This window comes from Pantherophis guttatus, chromosome 9 (assembly GCF_059756535.1).
Source record: "Pantherophis guttatus breed Tessera chromosome 9, ASM5975653v1, whole genome shotgun sequence".
Classification (NCBI taxonomy): Eukaryota; Metazoa; Chordata; class Lepidosauria; order Squamata; family Colubridae; genus Pantherophis; species Pantherophis guttatus.
The window spans coordinates 2,467,316-2,488,435 of NC_142071.1; the positions used below are offsets into that span (position 1 = coordinate 2,467,316).

Here is a 21,120-nt window from a genome sequence, read left to right on the forward strand (position 1 = left end):
TACAATATTGAAGACATTATTATATTATATTGAATATTAACAATACAAATAGATGTACTACATCTACAATGTTGTAGATTTAATAATCTACAATACAAATATTCCAACTGGATTGTTTAATAATCTACAATAATTACATCTACAATATTGAAGACGTAACAATACAAATAGATGTACTACATCTACAATGTTGTAGAGTTAATAATCTACAATACTATAAGGATACTTAGACTAGAGAATAAAGATCACACAAACATACACAGAGAAAATAAAGAGTGTTCCAACTGTTTGTTTGTTTTTTAAAATAATTTGCTCCCAGATCTACAACTGTGAGTTGGAAGAAGTTCCCGAATTCCACGGTCTCCAGGATTTCTGTCAGACCTTTCAGCTGTACCGAGGAAAAGTCCAAGATGATGATCCTGTGGTTGGGGGAGAATTTAAGGTGAAAACATGACCCCAATTCCCCTCTCTGGCAAAACGCCTGAGGAAATTCACCCAGGAAATCTGGATTTCTATCCGTCCTGATCTCTCTGCTTCTCAGTTCAAATCTTTATTAAGTCATTCGCATGCAGGATACAGAAATCACATTAATTAAAATAAAATACAAAAGACTCAGAATAGAAGAGAGCTGGAAGGGACCTTGGTGGTCTTCTTGTCCCCTGCTAGAGCAGGAGACCCTATACCATTTCAAGCAAGTGGCTGTCCAGTCTCTTCTTTCAAACCTCCAGTGATGAAGCACCCACAACTTCTGGTGGCAAGTTGTTCCACTGGTTAATTGTCTTCACTGTTAGGGAATTTCTTCTTAGTTCTAGGTTGCTTCCCTCCTTGATTAATTTCCATCCATTATTTCTTGTCTTGCCTTCTGATGCTTTGGAGAAGGCAAGCTGTTTCACTGGAACATGAAGAAAATGAAGGAGATAGATAGATAGATAGATAGATAGATAGATAGATAGATAGATAGATAGATAGATATGGATGGATGAATAGATGGTAGGTAGGTAGGTAGGTAGGTAGGTAGGTAGGTAGGTAGGTAGGTAGAGATGGATGGATGGATAGATAGATAGATAGATAGATAGATAGATAGATAGATAGATAGATAGATAGATAGATAGATATGGATGGATGAATAGATGATAGGTAGGTAGGTAGGTAGGTAGGTAGGTAGGTAGGTAGGTAGGTAGGTATAGATAGATAGATAGATAGATAGATAGATAGATAGATAGATAGATAGATAGATAGATAGATAGACAGACGATGATGGATGGATGGATGGATGGATGGATGGATGGATGGATGGATGGATGGATAGATAGATAGATAGATAGATAGATAGATAGATAGATAGACAGATGATGATGGATGGATGGATGGACGGACGGACGGACGGACAGACAGATAGATAGAGATAGACAGGAGAGAGACAGAGAGAGAGAGATTCTAAAATATCTAAGAAGGGTTCAAATCAAACCTACAGCATAAAGTGTGAGATTCTGTGGAGTACTTGCCTGTAGACAGAGAGATGAAGCCAAATTGATCTGATAATAGCATTTTAAGATAAAACAAATCAGAATGACCAGGCTGTTTAATGAAAAGTGGAAATAATAACTCTTTGCGTGGCTCCTGCTTGGAGAGGACAGTAGAGAAGAACATGTTCCAATGAACGGCTGCTAGTGACTTATCGAGGGCTTTTCATTTTTATGTTGATGTGTCCAGATCTCCCAATTCTTTAATAACCCGTGGGAAAATTCCAGCAGCATTGAGTCAGGGGAACAATATCATTTGCTCATTTGCTCAAAATCGCATGAGTTTGTCTCGGGGAAAGAAAAACAGTAGTGGTTCTCCTTGAAGCCTCCTCTGAACCAAAGCCTTGTTCTACAGGGGCTTTTCCGGATCTATCCTCTGCCAGAAGATCCCAGAATTCTACCTCCGCCACGTCAGTTCCAGGAGCTTCCTGCCAATACTTCCCAAGACTGTCTGGTTCGCCTTTATATCATCCGAGCTTTTAATCTCCAGCCAAAAGACCGCAATGGATTGGTAAACATCTTTTCTTCACTATTTTTCTGCAGTACTAAAAAGTTTTCTTCCAGAGATACCACTTGGTAGAGATATTCAAGGTAAAATTCGGTCTAGTGGTGAAGGCACCAGGCTAGAAAGCAGGAGATTGACTATAAGTTCAAGTACCTCCTCAACCATGAAAACCAGCTGGGTGATTTTGGGCCAATCACCAAGAGATGGTGAGTTCTAGTTCCGCCTTATGCATGAAAATCAGCTGAGTGATTTTGGGCCAATCACTAAGAGACAGTGAGTTCTAGTTCCGCCTTATGCATGAAAATCAAGTGGGTGATTTTGGGCCAATCACCAGGAGAAGGTGAGTTCTAGTTCCACCTTAGGCATGAAAACCAGGTGGGTGATTTTGGACCAATCACCAAGAGATGGTGAGTTCTAGTTTCACCTTAGGCATGAAAGCAACCTGGGTGACTTTAGACCAATCACCAGGAGAAGGTGAGTTCTAGTTCCACCTTAGGCATGAAAGCCAACTGGGTGACTTTGGGCCAATTACCAGGAGAAGGTGAGTTCTAGTCCCTCCTTAGGCATGAAAGCCAACTGGGTGACTTTGGGCCAATCACTAAGAGACATTGAGTTCTAGTCCCGTCTTAGTCAGCTGGGTGACTTTGGGCTAGTCATTCTCTCTCTCTCTGTCTCAGCCAAACCCACCTCACAGAATTGTTGTTGTGGGGAAAAATAGGAGGAGGAGGAAGGCGTGTTGGATACGTTCATTGCCTTGAGTTATTTGTAAATAATTTTGCACCCCTGTACAGTGCGACCCCTACGTCAAGATCAAGCTAGGGAAAGAAAGGATGGCTGACCGAGAAGACTATATACCCAACACCCTGGATCCTGTGTTTGGAAGGTCAGTCTAGCAAATTGGATCTGATTGCTTCGTTGCTCAGCTGACCAGCGTTAAGCCATGTGGGTAACCATAGTTTGGGACTGCAGAATATGCTGGATACTACTCTTCCGTAAGGAGCAGATTGCCATGTTCCTCTCAAACCTGGTTAACTAATTTGTGGTGATAGTGAGAGAGAGGGAGAGAGAGGGCGAGAGGGAGGGAGAGAGAGAGATGATGATGAATCTTATATGATAAATGATAGATAGATAGATAGATAGATAGATAGATAGATAGATAGATAGATAGATAGATAGATAGATAGATAGATGATGGATCATATTAGATAGATAGATAGATAGATAGATAGATAGATAGATAGATAGATAGATAGATAGATAGATAGATAGATAGATAGATAGATAGATAGATAGATAGATAGATAGATGATGGATCATATTAGATAGATAGATAGATAGATAGATAGATAGATAGATAGATAGATAGATAGATAGATAGATAGATAGATAGATAGATAGATAGATAGATAGATAGATGATGGATCATATTAGATAGATAGATAGATAGATAGATAGATAGATAGATAGATAGATAGATAGATAGATAGATAGATAGACAGACAGATAAAATATCTATCTAAATTAGATATCAGCTGGGTTTTTTTGTTATGTCCAATGCAACCTCTTTTTTCATATCATTCTTGTAGCTTGACATTTTTAAATCCACTTAAGATCAATCCTGTTAGATATCACTGTGCTAAACAACTAATTCCCACAACACTGTCAAGCTATTTACTAAACTCAATTACTATTATTCTTCTCATCCTTCCTATTACCTATCTCCTTCTACTTATGACTATAACCTTGTTGCTTGCATCTTTTACGATTATATTGTTTTATTTAGTTTCCTAGAATGATTTTCATTGCTTTAGTATTGTATGACTATCACTAAGTGTTGTATCTTATGATTCATGATGAATGTATTTTATGTACACTGAGAGCTTATGCACCGAAGACAAATTCCTTGTGTGTCCAATCACACTTGGCCAATAAAGAATTCTATTCTATTCTATTCTATTCTATTCTATTCTATTCTATTCTATTCTATTCTATTCTATTCTATTCTATTCTATTCTATTCTCTATTCCTATTCTATTCTGTTCTGTTCTGTTCTGTTCTGTTCTATTCTATTCTATTCTATTCTATTCTATTCTATTCTATTCTATTCTATTCTATTCTATTCTATTCTATATTACTCATTCTTCCATAACACCTTTTAAACAGAGTCTATCTATGGGGCAGATATTCTTAACTTCTGGGTCCATGGTTCAAAATATCCGTTCAATATGTCTAACGTTAAAATATTTTGCTTCCTTCTGTCATTCTAAGTCAGGTTTTAGTGTCGTTCTCCTTTAATTGTTAAAAATTAAAATCAACAAAGACCCACTTATACAAGAGTGCTAAGTTTCTGCTTTCGTGAACAAGGCATTCAAAGGTTTGGTCCAGCCTCCTCTAGCAAAGCATCATTTAAGACTGTTGGGGTCACAGCTCCCAAAATTTCTAGGAGACTATTCTTGCAATGAATTCGGCGAGTGAAGATACCGGAATGGATAGGAATGAGACCCTTATATCTTCTTCTTCTTCTTCTTTTTGGTGGTCTCTCAAGAACATATGAACTCACATGTACCATCCCATTAGAAAAGGACCTGAAGATCTCAATATTTGATTTTGACCTCTTTTCATCTGATGACATAGTTGGGGACACCACCATAGACTTGGAGGACCGACTCATGTCTCATTACGGGGCCAACTGTGGGCTGCCACAGACTTACTGTGTGTAAGTACTAAGGCTATGCGTGAGTAATTCCATCTTTCTCACCCTAGCAGCTTCCAGATGTTTGGGGAGTCATCTCCCAGTAATTCCCAGGAACATCTCCCCAACTTTAGAAGTTCAGGTTGTTTCCATCTACTACATGCAGGAACTGGAAATATCCAAAAAGGACTAGGGGTAGCATGATGGCAGTATTCCAATATTTGAGGGGCTGCCACGGAGATGAGGCCTATTCTCCAAAACACCGGAGGGAGAGAGAGAAGTTACAGATAGAAACTTAACAGAGAGAGATCCAATCTAGAATTAAGGAGAAATTTCCAGAGTGTCAGGGTTCCAACAGATACCCTAATTAAAACATGAGCCTTGAGCCAAACTTCAAAAGAAATCCAATTATTTATTAGGAGCTTCATGTCGGCACGTTCCAAGTGAAGACAACTCTGACCTCACGTAATTTACTGCCCAATCTTGACCCTGTTTCCCCCCTCTCCCCCCAGGGTGTGTCATCAGTCACATTCACCAACGGAGCAATTTTGCGGGTTGTAGAGATCACTCCCCTCCGGCCGCTGTGGGTAACCCTGGGAGACAGCCTTGAGAGATATATGTCTGGAATGTGCTTTTGTTTTTGGTTGCTGTGTTGCTTTGCTAGTTTCTCATCCCCCTTGCCTATGGCAACTCAAGAGCAGGGCAGGGATGATTTGCGAGTTGACACAGAGTGTGAGAACAATCAATGGAGAACAAGCAATGGCTTGCTTCCAGAAGTTGTGAATGCTCTGTCACTGGAGGTTTTTAAGAAGAGATTGGACAGCTATTTATCTGGAAGGGAATAGGGCCTCCTGCTTGAGCAGTGGGTAGGACAGTAGACCTCCAGGGTCCCTTGCAATTTGGTTATGCTGTACTGAAGTGATAGCTTCAAGAAAAAGCACAGTCTTTCTGAAAATGCTCTCTACAAACATTGTTTGATACCTTCTCTCTCTTGCAGAGCTGGCCCCACACAGTGGAGAGATCAGCTTCTTCCAAGTGAACTCTTGGAAAATCATACTCAGGCCAAAAACTTGCCTCAGACAGATATAAGTGAAGATGGTAGCAAAGCCGTCTTCATGGGTAGAACTTATCTGCTCTCTGACTTTGGTAAGTTTCCATGCAACTTTCAGTCCTGTACTGTTCGGGGCAGTGTGTCTCAACCTTGGCAGCTTTGTATGGACTTCAACTCCCAGAATTCCCATTCTGGCTGGGGAATTCTGGGAGTTGAAATGTGCATAGCTGAAATGATGTGTTTCCTTGTGGTCACCAAAAATGTACTTGATTGAAGGTGTTGTTACCTTGAGACCGTGTCCCATTTTATTCATTTGTATCATGCCTATTATTTTTACAAGTACGTCAAGGCAGTGAACATATCCAACATGGCTTGTTCTTCCTATGTTCCTCATAACAACAACCCTGTGATGTGGGTTGGGCTGAGAGAGAGGGACTGGTTCGAAATTACTCAGCTGGCTTCCATACTCAAGGCAGGACTAGAACTCACCATCTCCCGAATCTGAAAGTTTCCAGGTTTTCCCCACCCAAAGGAAAGTTCAAGTCCCTGCCCAACATCCACATGTCCATCACATGGTCCAATCCAAGCACCGTCCCAACTGGAGATGCCTCCCAGTTCCAACCTTCCAGGTGCAGGGCAAGATGTCCTTGACTCCCTGAGAAAAGAATGTTATTATGACTACATATCAACCATGCTCCATACAATTTTGTTGTTGTTGTTAGTTGTAAAGTCATGTCCGACCCATTGCGACCCCATGGACAATGTTCCTCCAGGCCTTCCTGTCCTTTACCATCCCCCGGAGTCCATTTAAGCTCACGCCAACTGCTTCATTGACTCCATCCAGCCACCTCGTTCTCTGCCGTCCCCTTCTTCTTTTGCCCTCCATCGTTCCCAGCATTCGGCTCTTCTCCAGGGAGTCCTTCCTTCTCCTTAGGTGGCCAAAGTATTTGAATTTCATTTTCAGGATCTGGCCTTCTCAAGAGCAGTCAGAATTGATCTCCTCTAGGGTTAGGGTTAGGGTTAGGGTTAGGGTTAGGGTCAGTCTCCTCTAGGACTGACCGGCTCCATACAATCCCCCCTCCCAATTTCCCACAGTAATAAACGTGGCAGGCCTGAAGGCCCAATGCAAAAGATGGCTTCCAGCCTGACAAAAAGAAAAGGAACAAACTACATTTTGGAACTTCTTACTTTCACTCAAACCCACCTTCGATATTTTCAGTTTAGATTCTTCCTCTTACCCCCCACTTTTAAAAGTATAGTAACAAATGTCTTGCGTATTCAAAGCTTCGGGGTTGAGTTTGATGGGATTCCGTCTGATGTTTCCTCCTTTCAGAGATCAACATACCTTCACATGGACACCTGGGACCTGCCAAAGAACGTATGGCCCTCCACCTTCTCCGGACATGCGGTTTGGTCTCTGAACACGTGGAAACTCGCACCTTGTATGATTCAGCTCTACCTGGAATTGACCAAGTAAACCTCAATCTCAGTTTTTCACGCTATACTTGTTAGCTGCTAGAAAGAAGAATCAGGCAGTCCAGCAAATCTATCGTTGTGGATATTGTCTTATAAATCCTGTACCTCTCTCCTATCCAGGGTAAACTGCAGATGTGGGTGGACATCTTCCCACTCTACTTGGGTGATCCAGGACCTCCTTTTGATATCACCCCACGGAAGCCCAGAAAGTAGGTGCTGCGAATTTGTGTAAAGTCGGTTTAGATGACTAAACTAAACGTCAGCTGTCACTTCACGCTTGTTTGTGCTTCGGTGATATATGGTGGAGAAGGGGGACGAAGGGGGTGTATAATTGGGAAATCAAAAGTAGGTGCTCTGCCATCTTGAGAAGCTGCTTCAAGGTCACCCAGTTGGAAGAAGGAGGGAGCAGCATACCTGTTGTGGCCCGTCAGCGGCCTGTGCAGATTGTAGCTGATTCTGACAACAAGGAGGCTGGTGTGGTGCTGTGCCAGCAGACTATGCAGCTGGCACTCGAGTCAGACAACGGGGAGGCTGGAGAAGATGCTGGTCTTTTAAGCCTTATGGGAGGGGCCAATAATCTCCTGACCTTACTCCCGAGTCGTCCTCTCTACTTTGGCTACTCCTGCCTTCTGGCAGCTCTTCTCATACATGCACTAGGAACAGGCTCCTCCTGTTCCTCTGCCTCTCTATTGTCAGCCTCTGGAGACTCCGAAGTCCCTACATCACTCCCCGATGGCCCTGGCCCCATCTCTGCCTCCGACGCAGAGCCCTCATCCCGGCCTTCCCCAGCCTCCAGGACTGGCCCATGTTCTTCCTCAGCCTCATGGCTGTTCAACTCTGCTGCCAGCTCCGCAGGCTGCTGGCGGAACCACAACATTTCGCTTCTCATTCAAGAAGCTTCTTCAGCTCTGTCTGGATGGTGGGGAATGGAAGGATAAACCTCCAAGTGGCCTCAACAACCCTCTAAAAGGATGGAAATGACCAGCTCTCTGCAAGCAATATAAATTCTTCCATTCCCCACCATCCTGTCAGAGCTGAAGAAGCTTCTTGGATGAGAAGCAAAATGTCTTCAAAGAAAAACCAGAAAGTCCAGTTGCCTCCTGAAAAAGCACCTTTGGGACAACTATGATCTGGATGACTGAACATCTCTACAGACTTTTAGCCAACTCTATGCTCAAGGGTTGCCCAAGTGTAGCTTCATGGAAGCGTCTTCCTGCCCCCCATCCTCCCAACCAAGAGTCAGAGTGGGGTAGTGGTGGCCTCGTTGAGCTAGGAATGGGAAGATCCATTCAAGTTCACTCTCAACCATTGGAAAGTCTTTGCTCTTCGTTCTAGATACGAACTCCGCTGCATAATTTGGAACACAAAAGATGTGGATCTAGAAGATACCAATATCTTTGGAGACAAGATGAGTGACATCTACGTGAAAGGGTATGAGATAAGTAATCTGGATGGGGAATCCCAGATTCTCAAACAATTATAAGGAATTCATTTCCCCATTCTTAATAGTATATGGTTATTTTTTCTTCCAAGAGGGATGCAGTGGCTCAGTGGCTAGGACGCTGAGCTTGTCGATCGAAAGGTCGGCAGTTCATCAGTTCGAATCCCTAGTGCGGCGTAATGGGGTGAGCTCCCGTTACTTGTCCCAGCTTCTGCCAACCTAGCAGTTCGAAGACACGTAAAAAATGCAAGTAGAAAAATAGGGACCACCTTTGGTGGGAAGGGAACAGCGTTCCGTGCGCCTTTGGCATTGAGTCATGCCGGCCACATGACCACGGAGACATCTTCGGACAGCGCTGGTTCTTTGCCTTTGAAACGGAGATGAACACCGCTCTCTAGAGTCGGGAACGACTAGCACAGATGTGCGAGGGGAACCTTTACCTTTATTTTTTCTTCCAGAGAAAGAAAGCGGTTGCACAATATTCAAAAATAGTAACATAATACAGGGAGAGTTTCTTAATTTCTTCTGAAACTAAAGGAGACATAACTCTTCCCATCTCTTCAGCATCTGAGCTGGGAGAAGAGACACAGAGAAAGCTCATGTTGATCCATCACTCTGTCCCTCTCCTTTTTTCTGATCTTATCTTTCCTTCGGCAAAGACCTCGATCCTGCTTGATCCTCTTCTTTGCATCCTTTGAGTCAGGGGTGAGATTCAAACATTTTAGCAACCAGTTCTCTGCCCAGTAGCTGGTTGGGCATGGCCATGGTGGGCGTGGCCTACTCGGCCTCCTGCACCACAGCGGGGGGGGCATTTTCACCCTCCCCAGGCTCCGTAGGCTTTTCTCAAGCGTCCGGGAGGGTGAAAACAGCCTCCCCTGGGCTCCGGAGACCCTCTGGAGGCTGGAAACGGGCCCATTTCCAGACTTCCGGGAGGCCTGTTTTTCGCCTTCCCAGAGCCTCCGTGTGGGCCCCGCACTTACCTGGCATCCAAAATGGGCCGTATGGAGACTCCTAGGAGGGGCAGGCAGGATAGGAGGGGCTAGCCAGTCCTTGCAACTACCAGTTCAGTGAAACAGATGTAAGATTAGCATCCGGTTCACGCGAACCGGCTGAATCCCATCCCTGCCTTGAGTGCCATTCCTGGATTCCTACTTCTACTCCTCTTGCCTTGTTCATCCCACAACCCAAAACCATCACTTCTCCTGTGAGAAATGGAGAATCAAACCGGTCATTGACGGGAGCGCCCTTTCTACCACCATCAAGGTCCTTTCACGCGTTTCCACACAACCTACATACCAACAGAGAGTCCATGGACATTGCCGCTTTTCATTTCTTGTCTACGCCTGCTGGCCAGCACTCCAACCCAATTACATAACGCACCCTTCATGAAATCCGTCCCCACTTTTGAGTTGACTAAAAATGTTTCTGTCCTTCTCCTTTACTTTGGTCCCAGATGGATGGATGGCCAGGAGGAAGACAAGCAAAGAACTGATGTCCATTATAGGTCCTTGGCAGGAGAAGGCAACTTCAACTGGCGATTCATATTCACGCTGGATTATTTACCCATGGAGCAAGTTTGTGTCCTCACTAAGAAGGTAGGGTATAAGCTAGCTTTTAGTTCCCTTTCTCTCTCCCCCCTTTCTCCCTCTCCCTCCCTCCCTCTCTCCCTCTCTCCTCCTTTCTCTCCCTCTTTCCCCCTCTCTCTCCCTCTCTTTCTCTTTCCCTCCCACTCTCCCTCCCTCTCTCTCTCTCCTTCTCTCTCTCCCTCCTCCTTTCTCTCCCTTTCTCTTTCTCTCTACCTCTCCCCTCCCCCTCTCCCTCTCTCTCCCTCCCTCTCCCTTTCTTTCTCCCTCCCTCTCTTCTCCTTCTCTCTCTCTCCCTCTCTCCTCCTTTCCCTCTCTTTCTCTCTGCCTCTCTCTCCCCCTCCCCCTCTCTCTTTCCCTCTCTTTCTCTCTCCCTCCCACTCTCCCTCCACCTCTCTCCTTTTCTCTCTCCCTCTCCCTCTCCTCCTTTCTCCCTTTCTTTCTCTCTGCCTCTCCCCTCCCCTCCCCCTCTCCCTCTCTCTCCCTCCCTCTCCTTCTCTCTCTCCCTCTCTCCTCCTTTCCCTCTCTTTCTCTCTGCCTCTCTTTCCCCTCCCCCTCTCTCTCCCTCTCTCCCTCTCCCTCTCTCCTCCTTTCTCTCCCTCTCTCTCCCTCCCTCCCTCCTCCCCTCTCTGTATGTGTAATCTCATTTGCCCTTTATAAAGCCCTTCTGGAGACTGAACTCCAACTCTTTGAAGAACTAGAGTGGTTAAGACACAAGGCTAGAAAGCAGTTGGTTCCATGAGTTCAAATCCCACCTTAGCCATGACATTCAGCTGGATGATTTTGGGCCAGTCCCACCCACCCACCCCTCTCTCTCTCAGCCCAACCCACCTCACAGAGTTGTTGTCGTGGGGAAAATAAGAAGAGGAAGGTGTGTGTTCGATATGCGCACCACCTTGATTTATTTGTAAAAATAGCAAAGATGGAATGCAAATGAATAAGGTAGAAACTTAAAGATAACACCAGAAACAAGGTTGCAAGGGGTTCCTTGGTGCTATTAGCCATAGCTTCTTTCATTATTATTATTTTTTTAATTTCCCAATTTCACTTTTAGCTGTGAAAATTCCTGGTGATCTCTATCTAAGTGTTAGCCATTATCTTCCAAGCCCAGAGATGATGAAATGCTGCCACCTTCTGAGACACACCAGGAAAGCTCGGCCATAACATACTTTCTAGTCTTTTTCTAAGCAGCAGGAGTGCAGGGGGTCCTTGACTTGCAACAGTTCAGTTTAGTGACCGTTCCAAGTTACAACAGTGCTGAAAAATGTGACTTATGGCTGGAAGGAAGGAAGGAAGGAAGGAAGGAAGGAAGGAAGGAAGGAAGGAAGGAAGGAAGGAAGGAAAAAGGAGGAGGGAGGAAGGGAAGGAAGGAAAAGAAAGAGAAAGAAAGAGAAAAGAGAGAAAGAGAGAAAGAGGGGGAAAGAAAAAAGGAAGGAAGGGAGGGAGGGAGGAAGAAGGGAAGGAAGAAGAGAAAGAAGGAAGGGAAAAAGGAGGAGGGAAGAAAGGAAGGAAGGAGAAAGGGAAAGGGAAGGAAGGAAGGGGAAAGGGGAGAAAGCAAAGAAGGAGAAAAGCAGGAGGGAGGGACGAAGGAGAAAGGAGAAAGGGAAGGAAAGAAAGAAGGAGAAAAGAGGGAAGGAGGGAGGATGGATGGATGGATGGATGGATGGATGGATGGATGGATGGAAGAAGGAAGGAAGGAAGGAAGGAAGGAAGGAAGGAAGGAAGGAAGGAAGGAAGGAAGGAAGGAAGGAACTATTGTCCTGTAATAATGTTAAGGATTGATAGCGCAATTTTAGTTCTTTCTTCCGATCGATCTGATCAAAGCATCTTCTCTGGAAGCATCAGTTTTGACACTTGCTTGGTTCAACTATTTCATTTATCTACCCGTTTCTATCACACCTTTCTTCCCAGGCATTCGAGGGGACGTCCATTACAATCTCTCCTTCTTAGCGCTTTCCTTTTATACACCATTTTCCTCCCTTCCGTTTTTTTTTTTCTTGCAGCAACATTTTTGGAGCCTGGATGAGACCATGCAGAAAGTACCTCCAAAACTGATCATCCAGGTCTGGGACAATGATAAATTCTCAGCTGATGATTTCATAGGTGAGATTTTTGAACGGGGTGATGGATCTTGGGAATACAGTTTTCTACTGCTTCTCAACAAGATTTCCCTCTCGGCATATTCATTTTGTATGAAAGCAACAAAAAAAGAAACCACTTCAAACCATTTTTCCTTTAGTTTGAACTTCCTCCTTCATTTTTTTCGTGATCTTCCACCTGTTACTTCTTGCCGTTCTTCCATGCCTGGCTTCAGGCCATTCAATGTACCTAGCAGGGCTGCTTAGCTCTTTGTGTTACCTTCTGTGAACCATCCGATCTGTTGTGGCCCCCAGCCCCTCCAGCAGCCGAATCAGAGGAGGAGGAGGAGGAGGTGTGGGAGTCGCAGCCAGCATCATGGCAACCTGAGAGCTCCGAGGGGAAAGAAGGAATAGGAATAGGAATAGAATTAAGAATAATAGGATAGAATAGAGTGGAATGGAATGGAATGGAATAGAATAGAATAGAATAGAATAGAATAGAATAGAATAGAATAGAATAGAATAGAATAGAATAGAGTAGAGTAGAGTAGAGTAGAGTAGAGTAGAGTAGAGTAGAGTAGAGTAGAGTGGAGTGGAGTGGAGTGGAGTGGAGTGGAATGGAATGGAATGGAATGGAATATAGAATAGAATAGAATAGAATAGAATAGAATAGAATAGAATAGAATAGAATAGAATAGAATAGAATAGAATAGAATAGAATAGAATAGAATAGAATAATGAAGGATGGAATAGAATAGAATAGAATAGAATAGAATAGAATAGAATAGAATAGAATAGAATAGAATAGAATAGAATAGAATAGAATAGAATAGAACAGAACAGAACAGAACAGAATTTTTATTGGCCAAGTATGATTGGACACACAAAGAATTTGTCTTCGGTGCATAGGCTCTCAGTATACATAAAAGACAAGATACATTCGTCAAGAATCATAAGGTACAACACTTAATGATAGTCATAGGGTACAAATAAGCAATCAGGAAACAATCAACATCAATATAAATCGTAAGGATACAAGCAACAAAGTTACAGTCATGCAGTCATAAGTGGGAGGAGATGGGTGGTGGGAATGATGAGAAGATTAATAGTAGTGCAGACTTAGTAAATAGTTTGACAGTGTTGAGGGAATTATTTGTTTAGCAGAGTGATGGCATTCGGGGAAAAACTGTCCTTGTGTCTAGTTCTTCTGGTGTGCAGTGCTCCATAGCGTCGTTTTGAGGGTAGGAGTTGAAACAGTTTATGTCCAGGATGCGAGGGGTCTAGTAAATATTTTCCCAGCCCTCTTTTTGACTCGTGCAGTAGACAGGTCCTCCATGGAAGGCAGGTTGATAGTAATTGTTTTTTCCTGCAGTTCTAATGATCCTCTGAAGTCTGGGTCTGTCTTGTTGGGTTGCAGAACAGCATCATAGAACAAGGAAGGGTTGGAAGGGGCCTCGGAGGGCTTCTAGTCCAACCCCCTGCTCAAGGCAGGAGAGTTTACACTTTTGTTCCTCCCATAGGCAATCTGGAAATGAACTTAACCAGCATCCCACGACCTGCCAAGCGGCCTCGGCATTGCAGTTTGAAAGTCCTGCAGGACGATAGCGGCAAGTCCAGCTCGTCCGCTCCTTTTCGCCGACGGAGACAAAAATGCATTTCCTTGTTCACCCAAAGAAATATGAGAGGCTGGTGGCCTTGCATTGTCTTCGAGAAAGACAAGCCACGAGTGTCCGTAAGTCAGGAAGAGATTGGAGATGGGAGTCTTGCTGTAGTAGGGTATCTCTAAAACATCCAATTACAGGTAGTTCTTGACTTACAACAACTCATTTAGTGACCGTCTGAGGTTGCAACAGCCCTGAAAAAAGTGACATGACCTTTTCCCACCCTTGCAGTATCCCCATGGTCGTGTGATCAAAATTCAGAGGTTTGGCAATTGACTCGTACTATGACGGTGAAAGTGTCCCGTCATCTGACAAAGTCAACAGGGAAACTAAATTCATTTTATCAACTAACTTCATGGTTGCAGTGGTTCGGTTGACAATCGTGGCGAGAAATGTGATCAAACGGGCAAAACTCACTTAGCAAATTGTTCATTTCACTTTAGCCACAGACATTTAGGGTTCAGCTGTGGTCATAAGTCAAGGACTATCTGTATGCCATTGGATATTTGATTCTCTAGGGTAAGATTGAAATGTCTCTGGAGTTGCTGACCGATTTGGAGGCCGACGAATTGCCAGCTGGGAGAGGACGAGAAGAGCCCAACGCAAACCCCTTTCTGAAGCCACCAGAGTAAGATCAGAACACGGGAGGGTCCTGTAATATAAAACCTGGCGGAGGGATGATCCTCAGAATCGTGACTCCTCTCACCTTGAGACAATACGGAAGGAAGCTGTAAGCCTTACATCACCATTCATAGGGATTGGCAGATTTTTGAGGGAGGAAAGTGTTCCAAAGGTGCTTTTCCAGAAGGCAACTGGACTTTCTCCATCTGTGTTTTTTTTTTCCCTTTGAAAACATTTTGCTTCTCATCCAAGAAGCTTCTTTAGTTCTCTTTCTTGGGAGAAGTTGGCCCTGATTTCTTGGTCGTTGGGAGAACCTGAAGAAGCTTCTTGGATGAGAAGCAAAACATTTTCAAGGGGGTCCAGTTTGCAATAGCACTTAGACTTATATACCGCTTTACAATGCTTTACAGCCCTGTCTAAGCGGTTTACAGAGTCAGCCTCTGGCCTCCAACGATCTGGGTCCTCGTTTTACCTACCTCGGAAGGAAGGAAGGCTGAGTCAACCTGGAGGCAGTCGGGATTGAACTGCTGGCAGTAGGCACAGTCAGCCTGCAATACAGCACTCTAACCATTGCACCAACTCAGCTTCCTTCCTTCCTTCCTTCCTTCCTTCCTTCCTTCCTTCCTTCCTTCCTTCCTTCCTTCTTTCCTTCCTTCTTTCCCAATAGCACTTAGATGTATATACCGCTTCACAATGCTTTACAGCTCTCTCTAAGCGGTTTACAGAGTCAGCCTCTTGCCCCCAACAATCTGGATCCTCGTTTTACCCACCTCGGAAGGATGGAAGGCTGAGTCAACTTTGAGCCAGTCAGGATCGAACTCCTGGCAGTGGGCAGAGTTTGCCTGCAATGCTGCATTAGAACCACTGAGAGGGAGGGAGGGAGGGAGGGAGGGAGGGAGGGAGGGAGGGAGGGAGGGAGGGAGGAAGGAAGGAAGGAAGGAAGGAAGGAAGGAAAATAGCAATAGCACTTAGACGTATATACCGCTTCACAGTGCTTTCCAGCCCTCTCTAAGCAGTTTACAAAGTCAGTCTATTGCCCCCAACAATCTGGGTCCTCCTTCCATCAGAAGGATGGAAGGAGGATCGAACGCCTGGCTGTGGGCAGAGTTAGCCTGCAGTACTGCACTCTAACCACTGCACCACTGTTAACCTTTGGGAAAAGCACCTTTGGGACAAGCATGACCTGGATGATTGAGAAGCTCAACAGACAGGCAGGAGGGTGCAAATTAAACCATCTTTATCCCAGTTAGTTACCCTGACCAGGTCTAGGGGTTAAAAGACTCTGAAAAATATAACCTTGGAGAAAGCACAATCTTAGACAGAGGTCTTGTAGATGCAGCAGGCAATGTATGTTTCATTGTATTCATACATACAATGTATGTATGCCCCAGTAACACCATTGTGGACTCCTGCAACTCTAGAGTCTGCGATGAATCAGTAATTAATGGCAAGGGATCAAAGAAGCCAGGTCTTCTTCTGGTTAGTCTTCAGCTGATGGGTGAGCAGAAGCAAACGAAGATGAGCTAAGATGAATGTAGCTGCTATCTCACCACCTCTTCTCTCTTCCTTCTTCTCCCCCCAATTAGGAGGCCGGAGACCTCATTCCTATGGTTCACAGCCCCCTTAAAGAGCATCCATTTTATTATATGGCAGAAGAGTAAATGGAAGATCCTAATTTTGATTGGCATCCTGCTGGTAATCTGGCTGCTCGTAGATTTCATCTACGCAGCTCCAGTAAGTTTTTTCTGAGAAAAGAATGCGAAAATGTAACCTTGAAGGGGAATCATGTACTATCAGTAGTAGGGGTGGGAGTCTGTCAGTCATATGGGGAGAGAGAGGAGGGGAGGGGGAAGAGAGAGAGAGAGAGATGATAGAGTTCTGTTTTCACCGGTTTCCTCCATCTTCTAACTTTCTTTACTAGGGTTATCTGGCCATGAAGTTGGTCAATCCAATGAAATTTCACGGTCCATCTTGGTCCAAGCAGTCTCCGAAGAATAATATTGACACAAGCTTTCAAATAACATGGACAACCTCAGAAATAAAACAGGCAATTTCAAAGGTGTCATTGCCATCAGCAACTCCCAAGAAAGGACCGCCAGGAGCTCCCAAGAAAGGACGACTAGGAGCTCCCAAAAAAGGACGACCAGGAGCTCCCAAGAAAGGACGACCAGGAGCTCCTAAGAAAGGACGACCAGGAGCTCCCAAGAAAGGACCACCAGGAGCTCCCAAGAAAAGGCCACCAGGAGCTCCCATGAAAAATCCTCCAGCAGTTCCCAAAAAAGTGCCAACAACAGTTCTCAAGAAAACGTCATCAGCAGCTCCAAGTAAAGTGCCAACAGCCATGCTGAAGAAAGTATCAACAACAACTCTGAAGAAAGTGCCAACAACAACATTGAAGAAAGCAAAGCCAACGACTCTGAAGAAAGTCAAGCCAACAACTCTGAAGAAAGTGTCACCTCCCACCTCAAAGAAGCCATCTCCTTCTAAGAAAACCCCAAAAGCAACTGTCCCAAAGCCACCACAACCAACTACCAAGAAATTATGGCCAACTTCTCCCAAGAAAAAACCAGCTCCCCCCTCAAAATTTCCAACTCCTAAAAATAGATTGATAACACCGAAAACACCCCCAAAATAATAGTTACTCTTCAAAAAAATATCCGTGCAGGATACCACCACCTGCTAAGACCCTGGTCTGTTATAGTTAAGTACAACCTCTTGCTACCCAATAGAAATCCTGCCATGTTCTTCACAGTCTAGTTGAAATGTCTTGCACCGAAGGGCCATTCTAGCTTCATCTTCCCCGTTGCCCTCAAAGGGTCTTCAGGAGTAGAAACAACTCAGTCTTCTATGAATTTGGTACCATCCTTCCAACTTTTTCAGTTTCATGATGATGTTCCTCAGAGCTCAAAGCCAACTCCTGAAATACTTGTAGGGGGAGGAAGAGTGAAGACAGGTATGGAATCAGGTAGGACTTCAGAAGAAAGTAGCTTTCTGAACGCTGTCCCAATATTTCCAAAGAGGTGAAGAAGGAAGGCCCCTCCTTACAGTGAAATGTAGGCCAGGAGAAGTCAAAGCCATGTTAGTTATAGACCCAGAGCCATAAATAGTTGCAATCCAGTTACACGTGTTTTCAGCCATCCCTTGAGGCAAGTCAGTACTATATAAATAAATATGCCATTGATGGTTCTTTGATGCTTTGGGTGAGATCGCCTTTTTAAAAAAAATATATACTGTATATATTAAGAATTTTTTCATGGAGTAAAACACAAATCAAAAGAGAAAAGGAAAAGGAAAGCAAGACAAGGCAAGAAGTGGAAAAAATTAAAAAATAAATATATTTGAGAAATATAATGACGTCTGACATTCTTTTCAACAGTTACAATCTTATGAGCCACGGTGGCGCAGTGGTTAGAGTGCAGTACTGCAGGCTACCTCTGCCGGCTGCCTGCAATAAGTATAATCAGATCGTCAGCCGTTGTGTAAATGAGGCCATACATGTATCTTTCCTATGTACCAATATCAGTCCTTTATCTGGAATAGTCATTCTAAGAGTGAGATGGGTGGAACATAAATATTCTAAGATGGATGGAACATAAATATGATAAAGAAATAAAAATAAGGTCACAAAGAATCAGTTAGCATCCAGCTGTCCAGCAGCTCCCAACAAGCGAAGACAATGGGGAAAAACAGCATGGAAAGTTACAATTCACAGTTATGTAATTTTTACATATTGGGACTGCTGTAGATTATTGAGTCACCAACAGATAATATTTACTATCGATTTCATTGTCGTCCTCTTTTCACCCACTGAGTCTGCAATATTTTATTGTGCCACCAGGTTGCAGTATTTCACAAAAATTCCATGTAAACCAGGTAAATGAACTAATATTATTTCAAGACAGCTGATTTCAACAAAGGAAGAGAGATTCCATGGATGAAAATCCGACAGGAAAAAAACCATTCAAGACACTTTGGAAACTATAAATAAAAGAGATAATAAAAGCCCAAACGAAAACAATACCACAGAGAAAGAAAATCAAGAGACTGCAGATGAAACCAGAATGTTTGGGCAAAGAATAACAGAATAACAGAGTGGGAAGGGACCTTGGAGGTCTTATAGTCTGACCCCCTGCTCAGGCAGGAAACCCTGCACCACTTCAGACAAATGGTTGTCCAACATCTTCTTAAAAACCTCCAGTTGGAGGGAGGAAGGGAGGGAGGGAGAGAGGGAGGGAGGGAGGGAGGAAGGAAGGAAGGAAGGAAGGAAGGAAGGAAGGAAGGAAGGAAGGAAGGAAGGAAGGAAGGAAGGAAGGAAAAGAAAGAAAAAGAAAGAAAAAAGAAAGAGAAAAACAGAGAAACAGAAAGAAAGGGAGGAAGAAGGGAAGGAAGAAGGGAAGGAAGGAAAGGAAAGGAAAAAGGAGGGAGGAAAGGAAAGGAAGGAAGGAGAAAGGGAAAGGAGCAAAAAAGAAAGAAGGAGGGAAGGAAGGAGAAAGGGGAGAAAGCAAAGAAGGAGAAAAGCAGGAGGGAGGGAGGAAGGAGAAAGGAGAAAAGGAAGGAAGGAAACAAGAAAGGGGAGGGAAGGAGAAAGGAAAGAAAGGAAAGAAGAAAAGAGGGAGGGGGAAGAGAGGAAGGAAGGAAGGAAGGAAGGAAGGAAGGAAGGAAGGAAGGGAGGGAGGGAGGGAGGGAGGGAGGGAGGGAGGATAGCAGAATAAACAAAGTTGGAAGGGACCTTGAAGGACTTCTAGTCCAACCCCCTGCTCAAGCAGGAATCCCTATACTATTTCAAACAAATAGTTGTCCAATCCCTTCTTGAAAACCTCCAGTGGATAAGAGCATCCACAACTTCTGGTGGCAAGTTGTTCCACTGATTCATTGTTCTCACTGTCGGGAAATTTCTAGGTTGCTTCTCTCCTGGATTAGTTTCCATCCATCATTGCTTCTTGTCCTGCCCTCAAGTGCTTTGGAGAATAGCTTGACTCCCTCTTCTTTGGGGCAGCCCCTGAGATATTGGAAGACTGTTTCATGTCTCCCCTAGTCCTTCTTTTCATCAAACTAGACATACCCAATTCCTGCAACCATTCATCGTATGTTTTAGCCTCCAGTCCCCTAATCCTCTTGGTTGCTTTTCTCTGCACTCTTTCTAGAGTCTCCACATCTTTTTTACATCGTGGCGACCAAAACCGAATGCAGGATTCAGCTTTGGGGAGAGGAAGAGAAAAAGAAAAACAAAACAGATTTAATTGCAAGAAGTGATTCAGAGCAATGCGATTGGAAAAAGCCCTGCAAGCAAGAACCTTTGCGTGTCCAAGAAATCTTGGAAGGAATGCAATGCACCACGCAGGGCTCCAAAGCTATTTGGCCATCTCCCAGGTTCTCAAATGCTAACTGTCCACAAACGAAGCCCAGCTCCAAATGCCACAGGCCCAGCCTCTCAAAAGAGGGGTGGGTCGGGCACCTGCCTCGCTTCATCTGCGTCATGGACAGCACATGGCCCAAAGCTGCGAAAGTCACATTTCTGTTTGCAACGCCAGCCTGTGGGATTGTCCTGGAAGACAGCGGTCAGAAGAGGTCAAAAGATGCAGTCATCGTTCCCGCCTGTCCTTAGTGACTCCTGCTTTGTTTCTGCACATTTGTCTTCTAAAACAAGAAGGGCAAGATCCATATTTTTTTATGGGTGAGGGCAGGACAGGGTATTTATTAATTTAATTTATTAATTTAATTTGTATACCGCCCTTCTCCCAGAGGGGACTCAGGGTGGTATGTCTAGTGTGATGAAAAGAAGGACTAGGGGAGACATGATAGCAGTGTTCCGATATCTCAGGGGCTGCCACGAAGAAGAAGGAGTCAAACAATTCTCCAAAGCACCTGAGGGCAGGACAAGAAGTAATGGGTGGAAACTACCGTATTTTTCAGAGTATAAGACACAACTTTCGCCCCCCCCAAATGGGGTGAAAATTTAGGTGCTCCTTATATACCAAATGTAGCCCTGCCCACTCACTGGCCCCCACCCTTTGGCCTCTGCCTCCCAGCAGTTTACCTCCTTACAGCAAGCAGCAACAGCCCGTTTCAGCTTCAGCACAGCCTAATTAGCACAAGTTGATTGGATCGGCCTCCCGACTCTCAGCTGTTTTGCTCTCCGCTGTTTTGCGCAGGGCTCTGCTGCTTGCTGCAAAGAGGTAAATTGCTGGAGCGTATATTTTTTTTTTCTTGTGCTAATCAAGCTATGCTGAAAACGAAAGTGAAAGTGAAACAGCAGGCTGTTTGCTGCAAGGAGGCAAAATTGCTGGGAGGCAGAGGCAGATTTCTTTTTCTTGTTTTCCTCACCAAAAAAAGGAGTGTAAGACGCACCGTCTTATACTCCGAAAAATACAGTTACCAAGGAGAGAAACAACAACAATTTCCTGACAGTGAGAACAATTAATCAGTGGAACAACTTGCCTCCAGAAGTTGTCAATGCTCCCAACACTGGAAGTTTTTAAGAAGAGATTG

The 21,120-nt window shown here is 44.2% G+C and overlaps 1 protein-coding gene across 1 annotated transcript in view; it reads left to right on the forward strand.

Moving 5' to 3' along the window:
- LOC117659269 (myoferlin-like) overlaps positions 1 to 17,976 on the forward strand; it is a 75,020-nt gene extending 57,044 nt beyond the window's left edge. The window contains exons 40-53 of the mRNA XM_087875853.1: positions 320 to 442; positions 1,879 to 2,034; positions 2,820 to 2,911; positions 4,574 to 4,744; positions 5,718 to 5,866; positions 7,105 to 7,244; positions 7,368 to 7,456; positions 8,583 to 8,678; positions 10,142 to 10,283; positions 12,275 to 12,374; positions 13,870 to 14,081; positions 14,529 to 14,638; positions 16,218 to 16,365; positions 16,553 to 17,976. Of these exons, the coding sequence (XP_087731979.1) occupies positions 320 to 442; positions 1,879 to 2,034; positions 2,820 to 2,911; positions 4,574 to 4,744; positions 5,718 to 5,866; positions 7,105 to 7,244; positions 7,368 to 7,456; positions 8,583 to 8,678; positions 10,142 to 10,283; positions 12,275 to 12,374; positions 13,870 to 14,081; positions 14,529 to 14,638; positions 16,218 to 16,365; positions 16,553 to 17,266 (2,442 nt within the window). The 3' untranslated portion in view covers positions 17,267 to 17,976. The remainder of the gene's footprint in view (positions 1 to 319; positions 443 to 1,878; positions 2,035 to 2,819; positions 2,912 to 4,573; positions 4,745 to 5,717; positions 5,867 to 7,104; positions 7,245 to 7,367; positions 7,457 to 8,582; positions 8,679 to 10,141; positions 10,284 to 12,274; positions 12,375 to 13,869; positions 14,082 to 14,528; positions 14,639 to 16,217; positions 16,366 to 16,552) is intronic.
- The last annotated feature ends 3,144 nt before the right edge of the window (positions 17,977 to 21,120 follow it).